The following is a 23,837-nucleotide window of genomic DNA, read 5'->3' as shown; positions in this document are numbered from 1 at the left end:
CTTCTTTTTCAATGTTCATCACTTTGACAATTTTCTTTAAAATTTTCTTAGTAGTAGATTTTTTTGCAATCGTGCGACTAGAAAAGACGAAGAATTCAAATTATTTTTTAACGCTTGCACAGTTTTTTATGTCGACAAATTTTAAATAATTACAAATTACAAAAAACTTAGTCTGTGATGTCCTCAAAAAAGTGTCGAAAATTGTCTGAACACAAACCATGTCGGGCCAGCATAATTTTTGCCCCTGTCAAAAAATTTTTACAAGAGAAAACGTATGTCCAAAATATTGCAAAGTGGCCAAAAATTATGTCAATTTAGAAGATACTCAAAACTTCAACCTTGATAACAGCGTAAAAAGCCAAATTCGAGAAAAGTTCCAATTAATTTATGTTGCACCTGATCAATGGGCTGCCTTCTAATAATACATTTTTCAAGCTTCACAATAATTCTATTGATTGCATCAAACTAACTGAAAACCAGCTGTATTTAAGAAGTATTCCCCTTCCACAAAATAACAATAAGGTTGCGTTGGAGTTTCAATTGACTCAAAGGCATAGGCCTTTATAAATTCCTCTAATTTTTCTCTCTAGTTCTGCATGCTTATTGCCAGAATTTTTGCCCTAAGACGTTTTTGCTTTGTAGATTGATCACTCAAAAAATTCAAATCCCGGAGACTGTTAACGAAATGCGTGAAATATTGACTTTCAAAAGATTGAGTGGTATGGTATTACTTGAGTAGTTGTTTGAGTTATGCTCATATATAGTGTTAGATTACAGTACTTCAGTACTTGTTGAAGGAAAATTCCTTTTGAGGTTTTTTTGCGTTCATTGCTTGTCTCAATTATTAGACAATATTAAGAAGAAATATTAGATCAGAGTTTACATGCGATTTCGTCAGAGTACAGTTTGACGAAACGTTTCTTTTCTTGACAGATAGTTTTGAACTTATTGATCATCTATTCGCTAACATCTGAATTAAATTTGACCATGATATTGAACTGAATTTGTTTATATCTTTGTTTACTCAGTTAACTGCGTTGATACTTTCTCAGTCGCTGGGGTTAAATATAAAAGTAACAGCTTTAATTATTTCATTTCATTTCAGTTACTTTGACTAATGATTTGTGTTTTGATGCATTTGACTTGAACTTAACTTGAAATGGCGAAAATCCTATCGCCCAAAAAGTCTCACTACAAAATCAACTTACTCTTCTTTGCTCGTTTCTTCGAAGTTTTGAGACTTTCAAATGGTGTCTTATCTCTAACGCTTTCGCTCTTCATATTATTGGTTTCGATTCTGCAACAAATTCTGGTGTATTATGTTGGGTTGCTAGCTTCTAAGTTTACGAAAACTCTGGTTGATCAGAATTTTTCGGATTTCCAAGGGGTTCTATGGCAAGCTCTGGTTCAGATGACAGCCGTGTCTGTTGTGAATGCGGTTGTGATTTACGCATCTTCGATTCTCTACGTTCACTGGCGTCAAAATATGTGTAAGCATCTGCATAAGATATACTTCACTGGCTTCAATTACTTTCATATCAATTCAACCTTAAGCTCCGAGAACTTTATTGACAATGTTGATCAGAGAATTGCAGCTGATTTGGACAAAATGTTGTCGACATTCTCATCTATGTTTCCATTGCTCCTGCTATCACCCTTCACCATAGCCTATTATGCGTATAAATGTTATCTAACTACTGGGGTTTACGGACCGTTAGTGATATTTGGAGTGTTCTGCATTGGAACCGTTGTAAACAAATTTTTGATGGGGCCCGTGGTAACAAAAACAGTGGCACAGGAACTTGCTGAGGGAAATTTCCGTTACTTCCATATGCGAGTAAGATCCTGCTGCCAGAGCATAGCTTTCTATCGGGGACAATCTTACGAATCGGTGTACGCTGACCAAAGGTTAGACCAACTGATTAACATTCAGACCAGACTGTTTTTCTCTCAATTTATCGTGAAATCATTTACTTCGTTCTATGATTACATGGGAGCCATACAAAGCTACCTAGTGATAGCTGTTCCGATTTTCAGAGGTCACTTCGATTACAAGACTCCGGGGGAGAGATCGGAGCTAGTATCCGCATACGCATTCCAATCTTTATACTTGATCTACTGCTTCAGCCAGTTGATCGATCTTTCAAATAAAATATCAGAAATAGCCGGTGTAACTCACAGGGTGGGTGAATTATTAGAAACTCTTCAAGTTATGCAGGGAAGTAACGAGCTGCTGAAAAAAGAACCTCACGTAACTTTGAAATCTGAAGATGATGATGATGATGGTTACGGTAACGTAAGTGCCCAAAACGAAAACTCTTTAGTCGATGAAAGACGCGGATCCTCTTCCACTGATCCTGAGGTGCACGAAGAATGCTCTATCAACAACAACAACAACAACTCAAACGGGGACTTCCTATTCAGTGTTGAAAATGTTTCCTTCGGCTTACCTGGTGGGGAAAAGTGCACATCAATGGTTGGTTCGTGCGACTCACTGGACGACGAAATATTGATCAAAGATCTCAGTTTGAAAATAGCGTCCGGTGATAGGTTGATAATTTCGGGCCCTAATGGGGTTGGAAAGTCATCTCTTTTCCGAGTTTTAAACTCAATGTGGCAAGTTCAGACTGGAAAAATTACGTTTGGGAGTAATATTAGGACAACTTTCTTGCCTCAGACGCCATATTTTTGCCAAGGATCTCTCTTGAGACAACTTTTCTATCCCAAAATAACGGAAATATCAGAGGAAAATATTAGCAAAGCGACTGGAGCGTTGAAGTTGCTTAACTTGGAGTACATAATTGAACGTTGTGGATCATTAACGGATGATCATGATTGGGATTGGAGTTCAGTATTCTCACAAGGTGAAGCGCAACGCTTGTCCTTTGCACGAGTTTTGTTAAACCCGCCGACTATTCTCTTTATGGACGAGGCTACTAGTGCTGTGAGCGCGGACGAACAGTCGAGAATTTATAAAATTTTGTCGACTAATGAACAAATCGAATCGTATATTACTATAGCTCATTCTAGTGCACTGAACGAGTACCATAACTCCTCACTACAGCTATCTGCTGATAAAACTTGGAAATTTACTCGCTACATGTAGTGAAAGTGATAGATTTCTTGCATCAGCCGTTGTTTTGGCATTTCAATCATTTTCTTATCAAATGTCAAAATGAGAAAACCAATTATGGAAAAAAATTAAGCTGATATCCTGACATTAAATGGAGCTGATTTTAACCAACAGATAGAATCATATACTGTATCAATAAATTTTATTTTGGTTTAATTTTCAAAGCTATCAGTTCAGTTGTTGAAGATTGAAACGGAAAAGTAGAAACTAGGAGTATACGCTCTGTGATATATGATTGAATAATGATATCAACAGACAAACCTGCCATTGTTCTTGTCGTGATGAACTTTGGGTAGTTCCGTAACATATCCAGGTCTGTAAGATGCCACCGGTGTAACAAATATTGTGGCTAATAAATCAGCGGTAATGAATGATTTAATGATAGCTTGTTATAAGACATGCGTGTAGTGAACTTTTTTTTTAAGTAAACCAATTATCATTACGCAATGTTATGCATTCTAACTCCACTTAAATCTAACTCCAATTGTGGGGTTTGAATTTTATGCCCTTTAATTGTTTTTTTGTTGAGACGCCTCTGTCCGATTAATATTTTGCGTAGAAACAAATTCGGTATCAATGGAAAACTCTTAAAAACTAAATGGTACGTTGAAAGAAATTTTCCATTAAAGGTGAAAATTTTTAGCGTTCTTTTTCTATTCACATCACGTACAAATGCCATTACCCTACAGCATGCATATTATTAAAATTTGTGTAAATGTTTGAGGTGTGTCTTTTAATGTATGCGTGAGTGGCTGTACATTAAGGCTGCGTGTTTTTAGGAGTTTTGTGTGTGAGTACGTGCGTGCGTGTTTATTTATGTATGTATGTATGTATGTATGTATGTATGCGTGCGAAAGTGTTTAACGTTTTGTGTTTCAATATTGCTACCTTCTTCAGTATAAATTTTTGTAGAAATTTTTCGGCTGGAACATGGTTTTGTCCTGCCCAGAAAATTGCGATTTGGCTTTTTTAAATAGTAGATGTTTTTAGATGAGTTCGAAATTTTTGAACAGTAAATTTCTTATTTCGGTAGCCGGTTTGTCAATTGTGCATGAATTTCTCTCTCCAATGTATATTCGGGACCTATCCATTTTTTCTATTTCAAGTGTTCTTTTAAGTTTGTACCGGAACAATTTGCGGAAAAGAGTAGAAGATTTGGTATTTTAATTCAATTTAGCAAGTTCTTGTTCCCGACCCCATTTGATGTTCAGATATTCACTTTTTTTCGAGTTTATAATTTGAATTCAAATTAAAAGCAATGATTTCGATAATGCCAGAATAGTACGGAGCAAAATAATGTGTGGTCAAGCGTAAAAATTTTTAACTATTTTTAAAAGTTGAGAGAGACGTTTTTTTCGATTGAGGCATTTCAACTGTTTTTAATGTTTTCTTTTAATTCTTTAATTCATTGCAAATGTTTTTAAAGCTGAAACGTGAGATCTGGTGCTTTGCTATGATTTTAAGTTCAAACAAGATCTAACCTCTATACAAGTTTAAACATTATTTTGAGTTTAAAAACTTACGTGAGTTTTTAGGCATACCTTCATTTGATGGTTGCTGCAATTCAGAAAGGATTCCTGCAGTTTTCAGTTGCTGAAAACTATGAAATTATCGCTGACGTAAAACTTTGGTGACGTGTTTTGTAACTTGTCGGCTCTAATTTTTAAAAATCTTTCGATTTTCCTGAAATATCAGCTTCGTTATTTCTCCTGCTTGGTTTTCCCAAAAATCATTGTTTTTGATTATAAAGAGTTTCAGTTTTATCAACATAGTTTGATTTTTCGACTAATTTCAACATAGTATTTCGAAGAATGGCCTTCATTCTGATTTTTGTTCGTTTCGCCATTGTTCTCGCCGACGACAACCGGATCAAAATAACGCTCGAAGATCAACATTTGTGCTGAAGTCTAACACTACGCCGCTAAATTTTAGTTCTTGACGCCGTTTATTGTGGTATATTCTATGGATCTATCCTACTCTAATGAGAATTTTTTCGAGTCAAATTAATGAAATTTTGATAATGTAAAACTTAAGATATGGTCAGTATAAGCTCTGCTGATTTTAAGTTTAAACAAGATGTAACTGATGGTTTAAACCACGACCGAACCTATATAGTGTTTTCATTGAAGACCTGTTTCGTTTTTAACATTTTTTAGGATTTATTTTTAATTTTTGGTCTTTTTTATTACTAGTTATTGGTTTTTGCTTTGACAGTGTGTTTTTGTGAATTAAAATATTTTTGCTTCCACATATTTATCCTTTTTGTTTCATTAGAATGCATTTGTTGAAAGCATTATTGGGCTCCCCTATAGGGCATAATTGAATTCATGAAGTTTTAGCAGTCGATAATTTATGGTTTTTTCTTAGACACCTATGTATTTGTTTAGACTGTTACTAGTTTTGCGCTTTTGTTGTTCTTGTGGTATTATCACTCAATCTCATTAGTGAAACGAGCATTGGACTGCCCTAAGAAGCATGAACTTATATTTGTTTTAGTCAATTGTTTATGCATTTTTAACTTTGTAGTCGTTCGTCTTCAAAAATATTGACTTTTGAATTTTGTCTCTTCTTCGCCGTTTTGGTTTCGTTCTGTATATCAGTCTCAACAAGGAAAATTCCCAGCTACTTCTACTAAAACTATTAAAGTCGGTTTATTGCTTTTAGATCAAATGAGATTTTTTGACTTCGTTACCTTTTTTAAAAGAGACCAGATTTTTCAGTTTTTCCGTTTTTGTTTACATCTCAGTGGTAAGGTCTCGTCAATTTCTACTGCGTTCATTGTAGTGCCATTTTGTTGCTTGTGTTACTGCATTTGGCACCATTTACAAATGAAAATTTTAGTGATTTTTTAGGCATGCCTTCATTTGTTGGTTACTGTTATTTAGAAGGATTCCTGCTGTTTTCAGTCGCTGAATACTATGAAATTTCTGCTGACCTAAATCTTTGGTGACGTATTTTAGTATATGGTTGCGTGTTTTATAACTTGTCGGCTCTAATTTTTAAAAATCTTTCGAGTTTCCTGAAATATCAGCTTCGTTATTTCTCCTGCCTGGCTTTCCCAAAAATCATTGTTTTTGATTATAAAGAGTTTCGGTTTTATCAACATAGTTTGATTTTTTCGACTAATTTCAACATTGTATTTCGAAGAATGGCCTTCATTCTGATTTTTGTTCGTTTCGCCATTGTTTTCGCCGACTACAACCGGATCAAAATAACGCTCGAAGATCAACATTTGTGCTGATGTCTAACACTACGCCGCTAAATTTTAGTTCTTGACGCCGTTTATTGTGGTATATTGTATGGATCTATCCTACTCTAATGAGAATTTTTTCGAGTCAAATTAATGAAATTTTGATAATGTAAAACTTAAGATATGGTCAGTATAAGCTATGCTATGATTTTAAGTTTCAACAAGATGTAACTGATGGTTTAAACCACGACCGAACCTATATAGTGTTTTCATTGAAGACCTGTTTCGTTTTTAACATTTTTTAGGATTTATTTTTAATTTTTGGTCTTTTTTATTACTAGTTATTGGTTTTTGCTTTGACAGTGTGTTTTTGTGAATTAAAATATTTTTGCTTCCACATATTTGTCTTTTTTGTTTCATTAGAATGCATTTGTTGAAAGCATTCTTGGGCTCCCCTATAGGGCATAATTGAATTCATGAAGTTTTAGCAGTCGATAATTTATGGTTTTTTCTTAGACACCTTTGTTTTTGTTTAGACTGTTACTAGTTTTCCGCTTTTGTTGTTCTTGTGGTATTATCACTCAATCTCATTAGTGAAAGGAGCATTGGACTGCCCTAAGAAGCATGAACTTATATTTGTTTCAGTCAATTGTTTATGCATTTTTAACTTTGTAGTGGTTCGTCTTCGAAAATATTGTCTTATGAATTTTGTCTCTTCTTCGCCGTTTTGGTTTCGTTCTGTATATCACTCTCAACAAGGAAAATTCCCAGCTACTTCCACTAAAACTATTAAAGTCGGTTTATTGCTTTTAGATCTAATGAGATTTTTTGACTTCGTAACCTTTTTTAAAAAGACCAGATTTTTCAGTTTTTCCGTTTTTATGTTTACATCTCAGTGGTAAGGTCTCGTTAATATCTACTGCGTTCATTGTAGTGCCATTTTGTTGCTTGTGTTACTGAATTTGGCACCATTTACAAATGAAAATTTTAGTGATTTTTTAGGCATGCCTTCATTTGTTGGTTACTGTTATTTAGAAAGGATTCCTGCTGTTTTCAGTCGCTGAATACTATGAAATTTCTGCTGACCTAAATCTTTGGTGACGTATTTTAGTATATGGTTGCGTGTTTTATAACTTGTCGGCTCTAATTTTTAAAAATCTTTCGAGTTTCCTGAAATATCAGCTTCGTTATTTCTCCTGCCTGGCTTTCCCAAAAATCATTGTTTTTGATTATAAAGAGTTTCGGTTCTATCAACATAGTTTGATTTTTTCGACTAATTTCAACATTGTATTTCGAAGAATGGCCTTCATTCTGATTTTTGTTCGTTTCGCCATTGTTTTCGCTGACGACAACCGGATTAAAATAACGCTCGAAGATCAATATTTGTGCTGAAGTCTCACTCTACGCCGCTAAATTTCATTTCTTGACGCCGTTTGTTGCGGTATATTGTATGGATTTATCCTACTCTAATGAGAAATTTTTCGAGTCAAATTAATGAAATTTTGATAATTTAAAACTTAAGATAAGGTCCGTATAAGCTATGCTATGATTTTAAGTTTAAATAAGATGTAACTGATAGTGTCAACCACGACCGAACCTATATAATGGTTTCATTGAAGACCTGTTTCGTTTTTAAAATTTTTTAAGGGTTATTTTTAATGTTTGGTCTTTTTATTACTAGTTATTGTTTTTTGCTTTGACAGTGTGTTTTTGTGAATTAAAATATTTTTGCTTCCACATATTTGTCCTTTTTGTTTCATTAGAATGCATTTGTTGAAAGCATTATTGGGCTCCCCTATAGGGCATAATTGAATTCATGAAGTTTTAGCAGTCGATAATTTATGGTTTTTTCTTAGACACCTATGTTTTTGTTTAGACTGTTACTAGTTTTCCGCTTTTGTTGTTCTTGTGGTATTATCACTCAATCTCATTAGTGAAAGGAGCATTGGACTGCCCTAAGAAGCATGAACTTATATTTGTTTCAGTCAATTGTTTATGCATTTTTAACTTTGTAGTCGTTCGTCTTCGAAAATATTGACTTATGAATTTTGTCTCTTCTTCGCCGTTTTGGTTTCGTTCTGTATATCACTCTCAACAAGGAAAATTCCCAGCTACTTCCACTAAAACTTTTAAAGTCGGTTTATTGCTTTTAGATCTAATGAGATTTTTTGACTTCGTAACCTTTTTTAAAAAAGACCAGATTTTTCAGTTTTTCCGTTTTTATGTTTACATCTCAGTGGTAACGTCTCGTTAATATCTACTGCGTTCATTGTAGTGCCATTTTGTTGCTTTTGTTACTGAATTTGGCACCATTTACAAATGAAAATTTTAGTGATTTTTTAGGCATGCCTTCATTTGTTGGTTACTGTTATTTAGAAAGGATTCCTGCTGTTTTCAGTCGCTGAATACTATGAAATTTCTGCTGACCTAAATCTTTGGTGACGTATTTTAGTATATGGTTGCGTGTTTTATAACTTGTCGGCTCTAATTTTTAAAAATCTTTCGAGTTTCCTGAAATATCAGCTTCGTTATTTCTCCTGCCTGGCTTTCCCAAAAATCATTGTTTTTGATTATAAAGAGTTTCGGTTTTATCAACATAGTTTGATTTTTTCGACTAATTTCAACATTGTATTTCGAAGAATGGCCTTCATTCTGATTTTTGTTCGTTTCGCCATTGTTTTCGCCGACGACAACCGGATCAAAATAACGCTCGAAGATCAATATTGGTGCTGAAGTCTCACTCTACGCCGCTAAATTTCATTTCTTGACGCCGTTTGTTGCGGTATATTGTATGGATTTATCCTACTCTAATGAGAAATTTTTCGAGTCAAATTAATGAAATTTTGATAATTTAAAACTTAAGATAAGGTCCGTATAAGCTATGCTATGATTTTTAAGTTTAAATAAGATGTAACTGATAGTTTCAACCACGACCGAACCTATATAATGGTTTCATTGAAGACCTGTTTCGTTTTTAAAAGTTTTTAAGGGTTATTTTTAATGTTTGGTCTTTTTATTACTAGTTATTGGTTTTTGCTTTGACAGCGTGTTTTTGTGAATTAAAATATTTTTGCTTCCACATATTTGTCCTTTTTGTTTCATTAGAATGCATTTGTTGAAAGCATTATTGGGCTCCCCTATAGGGCATAATTGAATTCATGAAGTTTTAGCAGTCGATAATTTATGGTTTTTTCTCAGACACCTATGTTTTTGTTTAGACTGTTACTAGTTTTCCGCTTTTGTTGTTCTTGTGGTATTATCACTCAATCTCATTAGTGAAAGGAGCATTGGACTGCCCTAAGAAGCATGAACTTATATTTGTTTCAGTCAATTGTTTATGCATTTTTAACTTTATAGTCGTTCGTCTTCGAAAATATTGACTTATGAATTTTGTCTCTTCTTCGCCGTTTTGGTTTCGTTCTGTATATCACTCTCAACAAGAAAAATTCCCAGCTACTTCCACTAAAACTTTTAAAGTCGGTTTATTGCTTTTAGATCTAATGAGATTTTTTGACTTCGTAACCTTTTTTTAAAAAAGACCAGATTTTTCAGTTTTTCCGTTTTTATGTTTATGTCTCAGTGGTAACGTCTCGTTAATATCTACTGCGTTCATTGTAGTGCCATTTTGTTGCTTGTGTTACTGAATTTGGCACCATTTACAAATGAAAATTTTAGTGATTTTTTAGGCATGCCTTCATTTGTTGGTTACTGTTATTTAGAAAGGATTCCTGCTGTTTTCAGTCGCTGAATACTATGAAATTTCTGCTGACCTAAATCTTTGGTGACGTATTTTAGTATATGGTTGCGTGTTTTATAACTTGTCGGCTCTAATTTTTAAAAATCTTTCGAGTTTCCTGAAATATCAGCTTCGTTATTTCTCCTGCCTGGCTTTCCCAAAAATCATTGTTTTTGAATATAAAGAGTTTCGGTTTTATCAACATAGTTTGATTTTTTCGACTAATTTCAACATTGTATTTCGAAGAATGGCCTTCATTCTGATTTTTGTTCGTTTCGCCATTGTTTTCGCTGACGACAACCGGATTAAAATAACGCTCGAAGATCAATATTTGTGCTGAAGTCTCACTCTACGCCGCTAAATTTCATTTCTTGACGCCGTTTGTTGCGGTATATTGTATGGATTTATCCTACTCTAATGAGAAATTTTTCGAGTCAAATTAATGAAATTTTGATAATTTAAAACCTAAGATAAGGTCCGTATAAGCTATGCTATGATTTTAAGTTTAAATAAGATGTAACTGATAGTTTCAACCACGACCGAACCTATATAATGGTTTCATTGAAGACCTGTTTCGTTTTTAAAATTTTTTAAGGGTTATTTTTAATGTTTGGTCTTTTTATTACTAGTTATTGGTTTTTGCTTTGACAGTGTGTTTTTGTGAATTAAAATATTTTTGCTTCCACATATTTGTCCTTTTTGTTTCATTAGAATGCATTTGTTGAAAGCATTATTGGGCTCCCCTATAGGGCATAAATGAATTCATGAAGTTTTAGCAGTCGATAATTTATGGTTTTTTCTTAGACACCTATGTTTTTGTTTAGACTGTTACTAGTTTTCCGCTTTTGTTGTTCTTGTGGTATTATCACTCAATCTCATTAGTGAAAGGAGCATTGGACTGCCCTAAGAAGCATGAACTTATATTTGTTTCAGTCAATTGTTTATGCATTTTTAACTTTGTAGTCGTTCGTCTTCGAAAATATTGACTTATGAATTTTGTCTCTTCTTCGCCGTTTTGGTTTCGTTCTGTATATCACTCTCAACAAGGAAAATTCCCAGCTACTTCCACTAAAACTTTTAAAGTCGGTTTATTGCTTTTAGATCTAATGAGATTTTTTGACTTCGTAACCTTTTTTAAAAAAGACCACATTTTTCAGTTTTTCCGTTTTTATGTTTACATCTCAGTGGTAACGTCTCGTTAATATCTGCGTTCATTGTAGTGCCATTTTGTTGCTTGTGTTACTGAATTTGGCACCATTTACAAATGAAAATTTTAGTGATTTTTTAGGCATGCCTTCATTTGTTGGTTACTGTTATTTAGAAAGGATTCCTGCTGTTTTCAGTCGCTGAATACTATGAAATTTCTGCTGACCTAAATCTTTGGTGACGTATTTTAGTATATGGTTGCGTGTTTTATAACTTGTCGGCTCTAATTTTTAAAAATCTTTCGAGTTTCCTGAAATATCAGCTTCGTTATTTCTCCTGCCTGGCTTTCCCAAAAATCATTGTTTTTGATTATAAAGAGTTTCGGTTTTATCAACATAGTTTGATTTTTTCGACTAATTTCAACATTGTATTTCGAAGAATGGCCTTCATTCTGATTTTTGTTCGTTTCGCCATTGTTTTCGCCGACGACAACCGGATCAAAATAACGCTCGAAGATCAATATTGGTGCTGAAGTCTCACTCTACGCCGCTAAATTTCATTTCTTGACGCCGTTTGTTGCGGTATATTGTATGGATTTATCCTACTCTAATGAGAAATTTTTCGAGTCAAATTAATGCAATTTTGATAATTTAAAACTTAAGATAAGGTCCGTATAAGCTATGCTATGATTTTAAGTTTAAATAAGATGTAACTGATAGTTTCAACCACGACCGAACCTATATAATGGTTTCATTGAAGACCTGTTTCGTTTTTAAAATTTTTTAAGGGTTATTTTTAATGTTTGGTCTTTTTATTACTAGTTATTGTTTTTTGCTTTGACAGTGTGTTTTTGTGAATTAAAATATTTTTGCTTCCACATATTTGTCCTTTTTGTTTCATTAGAATGCATTTGTTGAAAGCATTATTGGGCTCCCCTATAGGGCATAATTGAATTCATGAAGTTTTAGCAGTCGATAATTTATGGTTTTTTCTTAGACACCTATGTTTTTGTTTAGACTGTTACTAGTTTTCCGCTTTTGTTGTTCTTGTGGTATTATCACTCAATCTCATTAGTGAAAGGAGCATTGGACTGCCCTAAGAAGCATGAACTTATATTTGTTTCAGTCAATTGTTTATGCATTTTTAACTTTGTAGTCGTTCGTCTTCGAAAATATTGACTTATGAATTTTGTCTCTTCTTCGCCGTTTTGGTTTCGTTCTGTATATCACTCTCAACAAGGAAAATTCCCGGCTACTTCCACTAAAACTTTTTTTAAAGTCGGTTTATTGCTTTTAGATCTAATGAGATTTTTTGACTTCGTAACCTTTTTTAAAAAAGACCAGATTTTTCAGTTTTTCCGTTTTTATGTTTACATCTCAGTGGTAACGTCTCGTTAATATCTACTGCGTTCATTGTAGTGCCATTTTGTTGCTTTTGTTACTGAATTTGGCACCATTTACAAATGAAAATTTTAGTGATTTTTAGGCATGCCTTCATTTGTTGGTTACTGTTATTTAGAAAGGATTCCTGCTGTTTTCAGTCGCTGAATACTATGAAATTTCTGCTGACCTAAATCTTTGGTGACGTATTTTAGTATATGGTTGCGTGTTTTATAACTTGTCGGCTCTAATTTTTAAAAATCTTTCGAGTTTCCTGAAATATCAGCTTGGTTATTTCTCCTACCTGGCTTTCCCAAAAATCATTGTTTTTGATTATAAAGAGTTTCAGTTTTATCAACATAGTTTGATTTTTTCGACTAATTTCAACATAGTATTTCGAAGAATGGCCTTCATTCTGATTTTTGTTCGTTTCGCCATTGTTTTCGCTGACGACAACCGGATTAAAATAACGCTCGAAGATCAATATTGGTGCTGAAGTCTCACTCTACGCCGCTAAATTTCAGTTCTTGACGCCGTTTGTTGCGGTATATTGTATGGATTTATCCTACTCTAATGAGAAATTTTTCGAGTCAAATTAATGAAATTTTGATAATTTAAAACTTATAAGGTCCGTATAAGCTATGCTATGATTTTAAGTTTAAACAAGATGTAACTGATGGTTTCAACCACGACTGAACCTATATAATGGTTTCATTGAAGACCTGTTTCGTTTTTAAAATGTTTTAAGGGTTATTTTTAATGTTTGGTCTTTTTATTACTAGTTATTGGTTTTTGCTTTGACAGTGTGTTTTTGTGAATTAAAATATTTTTGCTTCCACATATGTCCTTTTTGTTTCATTAGAATGCATTTGTTGAAAGCATTATTGGGCTCCCCTATAGGGCATAATTGAATTCATGAAGTTTTAGCAGTCGATAATTTATGGTTTTTTCTTAGACACCTATGTATTTGTTTAGACTGTTACTAGTTTTGCGCTTTTGTTGTTCTTGTGGTATTATCACTCAATCTCATTAGTGAAACGAGCATTGGACTGCCCTAAGAAGCATGAACTTCTATTTGTTTTAGTCAATTGTTTGTGCATTTTTAACTTTGTAGTCGTTCGTCTTCAAAAATATTGACTTTTGAATTTTGTCTCTTCTTCGCCGTTTTGGTTTCGTTCTGTATATCAGTCTCAACAAGGAAAATTCCCAGCTACTTCTACCAAAACTATTAAAGTCGGTTTATTGCTGTTAGATCAAATGAGATTTTTTGACTTCGCTACCTTTTTTTCAAAAAAAGACCAGATTTTTCAGTTTTTCCGTTTTTATTTTAACATCTCAGTGGTAAGGTCTCGTCAATATCTACTGCGTTCATTGTAGTGCCATTTTGTTGCTTGTGTTACTGAATTAGGCACGATTTACAAATGAAAACTTTTGGGATTTTTTAGGCATGCCTTCATTTGTTGGTCACTGCAATTTAGAAAGGGTTCCTGCTGTTTTCAGTCGCTGAATACTATGAAATTTTTGCTGACCTAAATCTTTGGTGACGTTTTTTAGTATATGGTTACGTGTTTTATAACTTGTCGGCTCTAATTTTTTAAAATCTTTCGAGTTTCCTGAAATATCAGCTTGGTTATTTCTCCTACCTGGCTTTCCCAAAAATCATTGTTTTTGATTATAAAGAGTTTCAGTTTTATCAACATAGTTTGATTTTTTCGACTAATTTCAACATAGTATTTCGAAGAATGGCCTTCATTCTGATTTTTGTTCGTTTCGCCATTGTTTTCGCCGACGACAACCGGATCAAAATAACGCTCGAAGATCAACATTTGTGCTGAAGTCTCACACTACGCCGCTAAATTTCAGTTCTTGACGCCGTTTGTTGCGGTATATTGTATGGATTTGTCCTACTCTAATGAGAAGTTTTCGGAGTCAATTTAATGAAATTTTGATAATGTAAAACTTAAGATATGGTCAGTATAAGCTATGCTATGATTTTAAGTTTAAACAAGATGTAACTGATGGTTTAAACCACGACCGAACCTATGTAATGGTTTCATTGATGACCTGTTTCGTTTTTAAAAGTTTTTATGATTTAATTTTAGTTTTTGGTCTTTTTTATTACTAGTTATTGGTTTTTTTGCTTTGACACTGTGTTTTTGTGAATTTTAAATATTTTTGCTTCCCCATATTTGTTTTCCTTTTTGTTTCATTAGAATGCATTTGTTGAAGGCATTATTGGGCTCCCCTATAAGGCATAATTGAATTCAAGAAGTTTTAGCAGTCGATAATTTATGGTTTTTCTTAGACACCTATGTTTTTGTTTAGACAGTTACTAGTTTTGCGCTTTTGTTGTTCTTGTGGTATTATCACTCAATCTCATTAGTGAAACGAGCATTGGACTGCCCTAAGAAGCATGAATTTATGTTTGTTTTAGTCAATTGTTTATGCATTTTTAACTTTGTAGTCGTTCGTCTTCGAAAATATTGACTTTTGAATTTTGTCTCTTCTTCGCCGTTTTGTTTTCGTTCTGTATATCAGTCTCAACAAGGCAAATTCCCAGCTACTTCTACCAAAAAAAAACTATTAAGGTCGGTTTATTGCTTTTAGATCTAATGAGATTTTTTGACTTCGTTACCTTTTTTAAAAAAGACCAGATTTTTCAGTTTCTCCGTTTTTATGTTTACATCTCAGTGGTAAGGTCTCGTCAATGTCTACTGCATTCATTGTAGTGTCATTTTGTTGCTTGTGTAACTGAAATAGGCACCATTTACAATTAAAAACTGTAGTGATTTTTTAGGCATGCCTTCATTTGTTAGTTGCTGCAATTTAGGAAGGATTCCTGTTGTTTTCAGCTGCTAAATACTTTGAAATTTGTGCTTACTTAAAACTTTGGTGACTTGTTTAAGTATCAGTTTACTTGTTTTGTAACTTGTCGCCTCTAATTTTTCAAAAGCTTTTGGGTTTCCTGAAAAATCAGCTTTGTTTGTTTCCTGCCTGCTTTCTGAAAACCATTCTTTTTGATTATAAGTAGTTTTAGTTTTATCAACATAGTTTGATTTTTTACGACTAAATTCAACATAGTATTTCGAAGAATGGCGTTTGTTCTGATTTTTGTTTTTTTTTCGCGATTGTTTTTGCCGACGACCCCCGGATCAAAATAAAGCTCGATGAGCAAAATTTTTGCTGAAATCTAACACTATGACGCTAAATTTTAGTTCTTGGCGCCGTTTGTTGCCGTATATTGTATTGATTTTTCCTAGTCTAATGACAAATTTCTCCATTCAAATAACGAAATTTGATAATGCAAAACCCAAATAAACTGCATAGGGTTTAACCAAGCTGGATAATAATCAAGGTTTTGTTCTTGAAGGACTTTAATGTTTGAATATTTGTTTGAAAATTGCATTGAATTTCAGGATATCATTTTTATTGTTTGGGGGAAATAGTTCCTACTGGACGTTGTTGTTCTGCTTGAGAAATTGTTTTATTTTCTTATTTGAGCTCAATGCAAAATGTGTTATTTACTTCAATTTTTGTTTGTTCTAGTGAATAGAAAAATAACACTATTCTGAGTCTCATTGGTATATATGTTTGTCCGAATTTGGGAATACATTGAGTTTCAATTTGCCAAGCTTGATCTGTCCTTTACTGTTGTTTTGAATTTTTCTATCGCTTGATTTGGTAGATACTTATGCAAAGAACGTGAGTGGTTGGGTTCGGATTATTATGTACAAACGCACATTGCCGAGCCTCCTTGTCCACACAACTATCAGTTACTTTCCACATTCTTCTTTCGATAATGTGAACATTCACTGCTTTCTGTGCCAATTAGATTTTGGGCTAAGTGTACTTTATTCGTGGAAGCTTTTCGGCTCCGCATTTTTGTTCAAAGCTAACCTGCATTTTTCTCTTCTGTTATCAGATTTCGTTAGAGTTTGAGGTGTTGTAATTTTTTTGTAATTTTTGTAAGCTTTAGTTTTTTGGGAGATGCATTTAAGAGAATGTTAGGGAAAAATTTAATTTTTATTGTTATGGATGTTGTGTGTGTGCACGCACGTGTGTGGGTGTGTGTCTGTGTGGGTATGTAGGTATTTACTTATTTATATATGGACATATGTGTGCGAGGGTGTTTGATGTTTATCCTTGGATATAACACGAACACACATCTGTCCATTTAAAGTCTTTTTGGCAGAAACGTCTAGGCTGGAGCGATTGGTTTGACTTGCACAGAAAATCTTTATTTGCCTTGATTCAATTGCGATTTTCCTTTTTTAAAATTTATTTTGTTAATTATGAACTATTTTCACTGTTTTAAGCTTGAATTTGTGTTGAAACAATCAGTTCACTGTGTTTTTCTCTATAATTTATCGAAAATCTATCCCATGATTGATATTTTTAATGTGAGCCTGTTTTTGGAAAAGAAAATATCTTAGTTATCTCGAAAATTTTATATATTCAATTAATATCTATTATTCAAATAATATAAAGTCTTATTGGATCTGTTATATCAGATCTAATAAGACACGCCTTACAGTACAGGTTGAAAAATTAGCTGGTTGCGCAGGTGTTGCGGCTGCTCAAGAATCTCAGCAGAACCGAAATATCACAGCCTCGTTCTCGAGCTTTACGCCGGCCTGGTTCTTCACTGAGTCCGTCTGTCTAATAATCTCGTCGAAACAATTAGTCGCTCGGACGTATTAAAGGACTGTAACTTTAATTTTAATTGATGTTAAGAAAATCCTTGGTGATAATCCATATTCAATCTCGTGCTGAAGTTTGTAAGGCTTCAGCCAATGCTGGTAATGTTGTTAACTTCTGATCAAGAAAGCTCAACTAACTTAAAACTCGGAATATCTTAAGATCTAGCAAAATTGATCAAAAAATACTAAAGTTGTTGAATCAAAATTTAGTCCAATCTGAGAGCCAACTGCTCTTTGTAACAGTTTATAATGGTTCTAAATACAATATGGTTGCACTATTCAAACAATTCGGTTAAAGTAAATAATCAGGTTAATAATATCATTGCTGTAATCAAGTAAAGTGATTTAGGTCATTGTTTACATAGTAAATGTCAAATTACTGCAATATTTACTTTTGTTGACATAAGCTTGCATGGTTAATACGTAAATCTAAATGCCTCAAATGTAGGTATTTGACCTTTAATGATAACCTAAGGTATCATAAAGTAAACAACTTAAGAAATTTAACAATAAATGAAAAAATACCAAAAATGCCAATTTTGCACCATACAAGTGCTAATAGCCACACTTGTGGGTTTGATGCCATAACGTTCGTTGAGTCCATGAATAGCTTAAAGGTTACCCTAACGTTTTGCTCTAACCTCGGTTTGTTCATGTTTTCCCTTCTCAAAATCGGGAGGTGTACAATTTTTCGGTCCCAGCTTGTAAAAATTCTCAGTTTTGACCATTTTTGAGTTTTGAAAAATTCAAAGTTTTTCTAGATTCAAAAGTTATTTCTTGCTTTTGGATGGCTCTTGTTGCTGATTTGAAGCGGCGCCAACAGCAGGGTACGCCTTTCATCAGATTTTTAGACGATCTAAAATCTTTTACACGCTTGCTTGAAGTTTGTTTTTAGAAATAAGAAAGTTTTGTTGCTTTCATGTTTTGACTGACCTAACTTAAAAATTACAGAAATTATTGAAATGGTAAAATTGAATAGCAGAACATCTTTATAGATAAATTAGATTTTTAATGCAAATGCGTTGTGGTCTCTAGTCTTATGTTTGTATCAAGATATTGGCTTGTTTATTAAAAATGAGAGCAATCTGTTCCGAGGGAAGACAAAGTCCACTGTACGCGTCATTTCTACTGTGACGTAATTGAGAGACATTGCTTCTAAGAACCAGTTGGCTATGAATGCCTGGAGATGTTGAATGATAACTGTTTTTGAGTCGAAATAAAAGTAATGAACTGGAACAATGATCTAACGAATGAAATTAAAGTCAGTATGAGCGTGGTTTATGAATTGAAATGCATTGCTTTTTGTCTGCTAATACCATCATTGTTTAGCTTTTCTAAGGACAATGTTAGGTATTGTTTGTGGCCATTGTTAGTGAGCTTTGAGCCACAAAAGTGGAGACTGATTAAGCGCTGTCATCACCTGCATTTACGTACATGCTTGACAGACAGGTATTAGTGGAGTCTTTCCCCCTTATTCGCCATTATGATTGCCTCAATTAAACACATTATGCACAAAGTGAATGCTATGAATGCCTAGGGGCTATTTGGAGGTACGTTTTGTTGTTAATTGTCTGTCGCTGGTAACGCTGAAGGCAAGGAAGCGGTTCAGGAAATGTGATGTCAAATGCGCTATGAGATTTGAAAATTTTCCTTAAAAGTGTGATTGGAACCGGAGCTTCTCCGACTGTGCCCCCTGCTTCATGTGTGCATATTGTTTGCTCCGCAATCGCGCGTGCTCTGCAACGGGGGGGGGGGGGGTGCATAACGTACTGAACTGTAGGAAGCACAAACGAAAATAGATCCGATGGACCTTAGCTATAATCAGTGTTTTTTTCAGATTGAATTGCTCTTCTTGTTTTCTCTTATTATCCTTGACACACTGCTATTGTTTGTAAGTAGACACAAAGATTAGTTGTGACCATGAAAAGAGTCAGTATGAGTATTGGTACAAGGTGCATTGGGGTCGGTTGACTAAGTCCAGCGGGGCCATAAATTAGTGCACGAGGTTTATATTACTTGGAGATCAACTGATGATTGTCGGTATTTTTTAACGCGATTTTTCGCGTGACCGATTTTTTGTCTGACCCATTTGACTTTTCGTCCTCAAAAACGGGATAAACATGTAGCGCCCAGCGGGCATTAATTGCTCTTAGAGCCTTTCAGCTCCCTGGTCTCCAAGTATGCGATTGACAAACTGTTAGGAGACTTATACTTATGGTGTGAAAGGTGATTCTAAGAAGTTGACCCCCCACCAACCCAACCCGCCATCCCTACCCCTACACATCGTTCAGGCCGTAAGGGCCCCGTGTAGCCAAAGACCCCCCCCCCCCCCCCCCCCCCCACTGTTGCCCCTCCCCACCCCCATCAGCCCCCCGGTGCACCCCCACCGCTGCGCTGACCTCACGCCACTTCAATTAAGCTAAAGCTAGCTTCTTTAAACCGTGGCTAGCTACTGACGAAGCCAACTGGGCGCCGGTCGTTTGAGAACAATTCGCCCGACGATAGTCGGTTATGTTAGGATGTTGGGAACTTTATAATTTTTTGTTTTTACTTTAACGTTTTTACTTTTTTGTTGCACGTTTTTTGTGTCTACTTGCCAAATAAAGCAATGAGTGCCGTCTCCAATTCTGCCTCTACTCTGCCTGGCCAACAGCAACAGCCTACCACTGTTGAAAATGGAGGTGTCGGGGGTGGTGTTGGCGTGACTGTGACAGCTCCCGACGGATCTGAAAGAGATCCCTCTGACTACCTGTCAATCACTCCTCTGTTAGTTCTAATACGCTTTTCTACTGAGCCAATGAGGCTCTATGATAAGAATTGCTTCAATTTTTCAACCGACAGTTTATAATAAAAATTATATTAAATTGTTTTCTGGTGCATAACATATCAAAACATTTGCAGTGGTTCAAAACAGTAGATGGTATGAGAAATTTTGAGAGAACTGCACCAGTCAGAGAAATATTAGATCAACGGATCTGTTCCTAAGTGTCCCATTTCTTGTCGGATGAATTCAAAGTTTATCATTTGAAATTAAAACAATTGAACAATCAGAACTAACTAAAATTTCAGCTCTCAAAAATTGAGACACTCCAAAGAAATATCAATTATATAGATTGCAGAATAGATAAATGTTTCATTTTAGGGGAGCTGGCCAGGAGGTGGGAAGATCATGTATCATGCTCGAATATAAAACAAAGAAGATTATGGTAAGAATAATTTTTAGAATTGACGGTGCTTGCACTGACTAGATATATGCCGTTTTGTTTGCTCATTTTTCAGTTTTTATTTATTTTACTTGTAGTTAAGTTTTATTGCAGAATTTTTTAGATAGCAGCTTCTCTAATATAAAACCCTCTGCGGTTGATACTACAGAGTTTTTATATTACACGAATTTTAAATTTAACTTTTTAGTTACAATAGTTATTTCGGTCATCCGTCCAAGACCAATTAAATTTAAATTTGCGTGTTGTTCTACTATTTTCTGAACTTTATTTGTTATTTACACAATATAAAGATACCTTTTCCTTTCTATTTCCTGTCTTGTATCCGTAATTCTTCATCCTTAGTCTGGCAAATTTTAAATTTCATAACTATCTATGATAATTGGTGCTAATGATGTTTATCTTTCTTGCTCTGCCTTTTTGATTTTTCAGAATTTACTTGTGATTTCTGACCTTTTGTGTTTTTTGCTGCTCTTTTGGTAATTTTATGGAACATAAAGCAGTTCTAAGAATCTGCCGGAAATGTTTGAAGTTTTTTGAAAAAGTTTTCGACTAGATTTTGTGAAATGATTTGTTGAGTTTGATTTTTTTTATCTCTCTCCTTTATCGATAAGTTGACCTCATTTAATCTAAGGTTTTGCGAACAAGAGATAAATTTAAGTAATACTTCTTTAAATGCTGTGACACCAAAATGAAGAAACTTTATTCATTGTTAAACATTCTTGCAAATTTGGAATTTTTTTTTTCAACTTGAGTCTTATGGAGTTGTGTGGGAAATGCGCTGATTAAAATTGAGACAAGTTTTATCGGCACAATTATTATTCTTTTCTGTTTTTTTCAGTTTGTCAGTTTTGTCCATTTTGGATATGTTGGCTACTTTTCGGGGTTGCCAGGTAGTATATTTCCAATAGTACAATGTTTTCGTGCTATGATATTGGTATTATTTTTTCATATAATTCAGTTCTTGACAATTTCATCTGGCTTCTCAATCCTTTTTTTAATCTTTTGTTTGCTTCATTAGTATCAATAACGTCGCTTGGAATTGAATATGAAATTGTTCCGTAAACGTTTGTTCATGTCATCGTCAAAATTGTTGCTATCGCCATATGACGCAATGCTTTCGTTGAGCTTTTCATTCATCCATGCAGTTTTTTACTGCGCTGTCTGAGTTATAATTTTTTGTCATTTTTCGCTCTTATTGCAACGAGTTTTGGTTCATTATTGTGAATGATTTTTCAGTCAAACGTGAAACTCGCTCTATAAAATGACTATCCTTACTCTCGAATTGACTTTAGTTATCCTAATTTGACGATTTAAGGTCAAATGAGGATGCCTCATTCTAATTGGTTATTTGAGGGCCGGTTCTGAAAAATTAAGTCTATCAAGTTGAGATATCACGGCTTGTTTTTCATTATCGTTGGTATTATTTTTTCATTGATATTATGAGACTACATGTCTAGAAAGCTATCGCAGCTATATTCAGATTCTTTGCTGGCTACGTTAAAATTGCTTGTTATTAGTTTTCTTTAAATTTCGTTTTGTTCTGTTTGGAATTCCGTTTTATGATGACTCTGGCTGACAAGTTGACATAAAATTTCCCGCACTGAAAGTAAATTTATTTAACTTTCTGGTTAAATTGAGTGCATCGACAAAATTTAGCGTTTACTCATACGTCTTTTTTTTTTGTAAATTTCTATTAGTTTATTTGAAGAGCTTATAGTAATTCATCATGGCTTTGAGGTATTCTTGTACCATTCAAAACAAAATAGAGAGCTGGTGTCAGAAACTGGTGCTTATTTCAAGAAAAACAACTATTGCAATAATCGCAAGTCTTCGAAACGTCAGTTCAACTCTTAGCTCAACACGTCCTGTTCGACAAAATCAATTGAGTGGGTTTCAACAACAAGCATGATTGAGGCCAGGATTTTTCTTATCAGTGCCTTTGCTCTCCTGTAAAGTTCTGCAAATTTGAGTGATAAAAGGAATAGAAAGTCTTAACTTTTTCAAGGCTGTTATTTGGGATCTTCATCTCCTCTGCATTAATTATTAAAGGATATCCTACAGTATTTAGAAATACGCAGAGTTTCTTTAAAGCTCTTTAGATAGCAAGCAAGACTTCTGATTAGATAGGCTGAGTCATAAGATCACTAAAAGCAACAAATGCTGCCGAAACAAAGTTATCTAAAATTTTACAGACGTTTTGGAGATATGAAAACCATGAGCTTTACTAACAAAACACAATGTTTATTCATTGGGCCTCATTGGCAAATTGATCTCAATTACAGAATCTCTTAATGAGAACGGATCTGACTTTAATTAGGACGGAAAAATGCAAAAAAAAAATTGATAAAAGACAGAACCAAAATACAATCCGAATCATTTTTCATCGCAAAATTGAACGATGATGCCAAAACCTACTTTACAATAGCTGAGTGGTTGTTAAGTAATAGATATATTGGCACACGAAAATAGTAATATATCGAAAATAAATTTTGCAGTTTTTTATAGTCGATTTAAATTATCCGAAGGCCGCCAAATTGTTAAATTCAGATCACTTACTTAGGAACCGGCTGTTAAAAACTGGAGGAAAAGAAGATTATATCAGCAGTTTTAATGTCTATACTGCTGGCCAATTTGTAAAAAAATTAGTGAAAAACGAAAAAATTGCTGAATTTTAAAAATTTAACTACAATTTTAGCCAAACGAGTTGGTTCAAACAATTCGGCAACACAAATTGATTTTGAATTTAGCTGGAAATTGTGCTTGTTAGTATGAAGAAATTTTTGGGAGTTAATTAATTTTTGATGTGAAAATTTCGTTCAACATTAAAAAGAAATTGTTTTGAAATAGTTGTTTGCACTTTCTTCGGGTTCCGGAGTAAATCATGTAGTAAAAATGTCCATTTTTAGACTAAAAAAACTCGAAAAAGTCCAAAAGAAGAAGCCATGGTCATGAGCCTCAATTGAGACTCAGACAGGACCATTGAGATAAAAAGACCAACTCAGTGATTAAAGAGTTTCACAAATTTTGATTTTTCAGTTTGATGCTTGAAACTGCTCTCTATCATTTGGTTCGAGTGCCGTTTGTAAAAAACCATTAGGTTGTTTGTTTGGATTAGAAAAATAGGCAAATTTTTATCACAGTAACAGTCATTCATCTGGACATTTTGATTGATATACATATTCATCGTAGAGAGTTGTTAGTAATATCATTCAATATAAAATGATGTTCTTGAATTTTTGGAGGTTTATTTTTTTGGACATTAGAATTATGTCCGTTGTTTTTGTTCATTTTTTCTGGATTTATTTCTAAATTTATCTGCGACTTTGCTG

General features: G+C 34.0%; 3 protein-coding genes across 3 annotated transcripts in view; 2 read left to right on the top strand and 1 right to left on the bottom strand.

Annotated features, from left to right (window-relative positions):
• LOC142334530 (uncharacterized) overlaps positions 1-18,889 on the bottom strand; it is a 45,233-nt gene extending 26,344 nt beyond the window's left edge. Inside the window, exons 1-2 of the mRNA XM_075382628.1 lie at positions 18,401-18,889; positions 3,395-3,518 (exon numbers count right to left, since the gene is read on the bottom strand). Of these exons, the coding sequence (XP_075238743.1) occupies positions 3,395-3,518; positions 18,401-18,434 (158 nt within the window). The 5' untranslated portion in view covers positions 18,435-18,889. The remainder of the gene's footprint in view (positions 1-3,394; positions 3,519-18,400) is intronic.
• Positions 1-23,837, top strand: part of LOC142334531 (cleavage and polyadenylation specificity factor subunit 3-like) — a 139,821-nt gene that overhangs the window by 35,428 nt on the left and 80,556 nt on the right. The window contains exons 2-4 of the mRNA XM_075382630.1: positions 19,122-19,175; positions 19,891-20,050; positions 20,427-20,490. Of these exons, the coding sequence (XP_075238745.1) occupies positions 19,893-20,050; positions 20,427-20,490 (222 nt within the window). The 5' untranslated portion in view covers positions 19,122-19,175; positions 19,891-19,892. The remainder of the gene's footprint in view (positions 1-19,121; positions 19,176-19,890; positions 20,051-20,426; positions 20,491-23,837) is intronic.
• LOC142334529 (lysosomal cobalamin transporter ABCD4-like) lies at positions 740-3,289 on the top strand. Its single transcript, XM_075382627.1, has one exon. The coding sequence runs from the start codon at positions 1,160-1,162 to the stop codon at positions 3,104-3,106; it is 1,947 nt and encodes a 648-aa protein (XP_075238742.1). The 5' UTR covers positions 740-1,159; the 3' UTR covers positions 3,107-3,289.

The sequence above is a fragment of the Convolutriloba macropyga genome, chromosome 2 (genome assembly GCF_964194025.1).
Source record: "Convolutriloba macropyga chromosome 2, txConMacr16.3, whole genome shotgun sequence".
NCBI classification, from domain to species: Eukaryota; Metazoa; Xenacoelomorpha; order Acoela; family Convolutidae; genus Convolutriloba; species Convolutriloba macropyga.
This window is presented reverse-complemented; position numbering and strand designations above follow the sequence as displayed.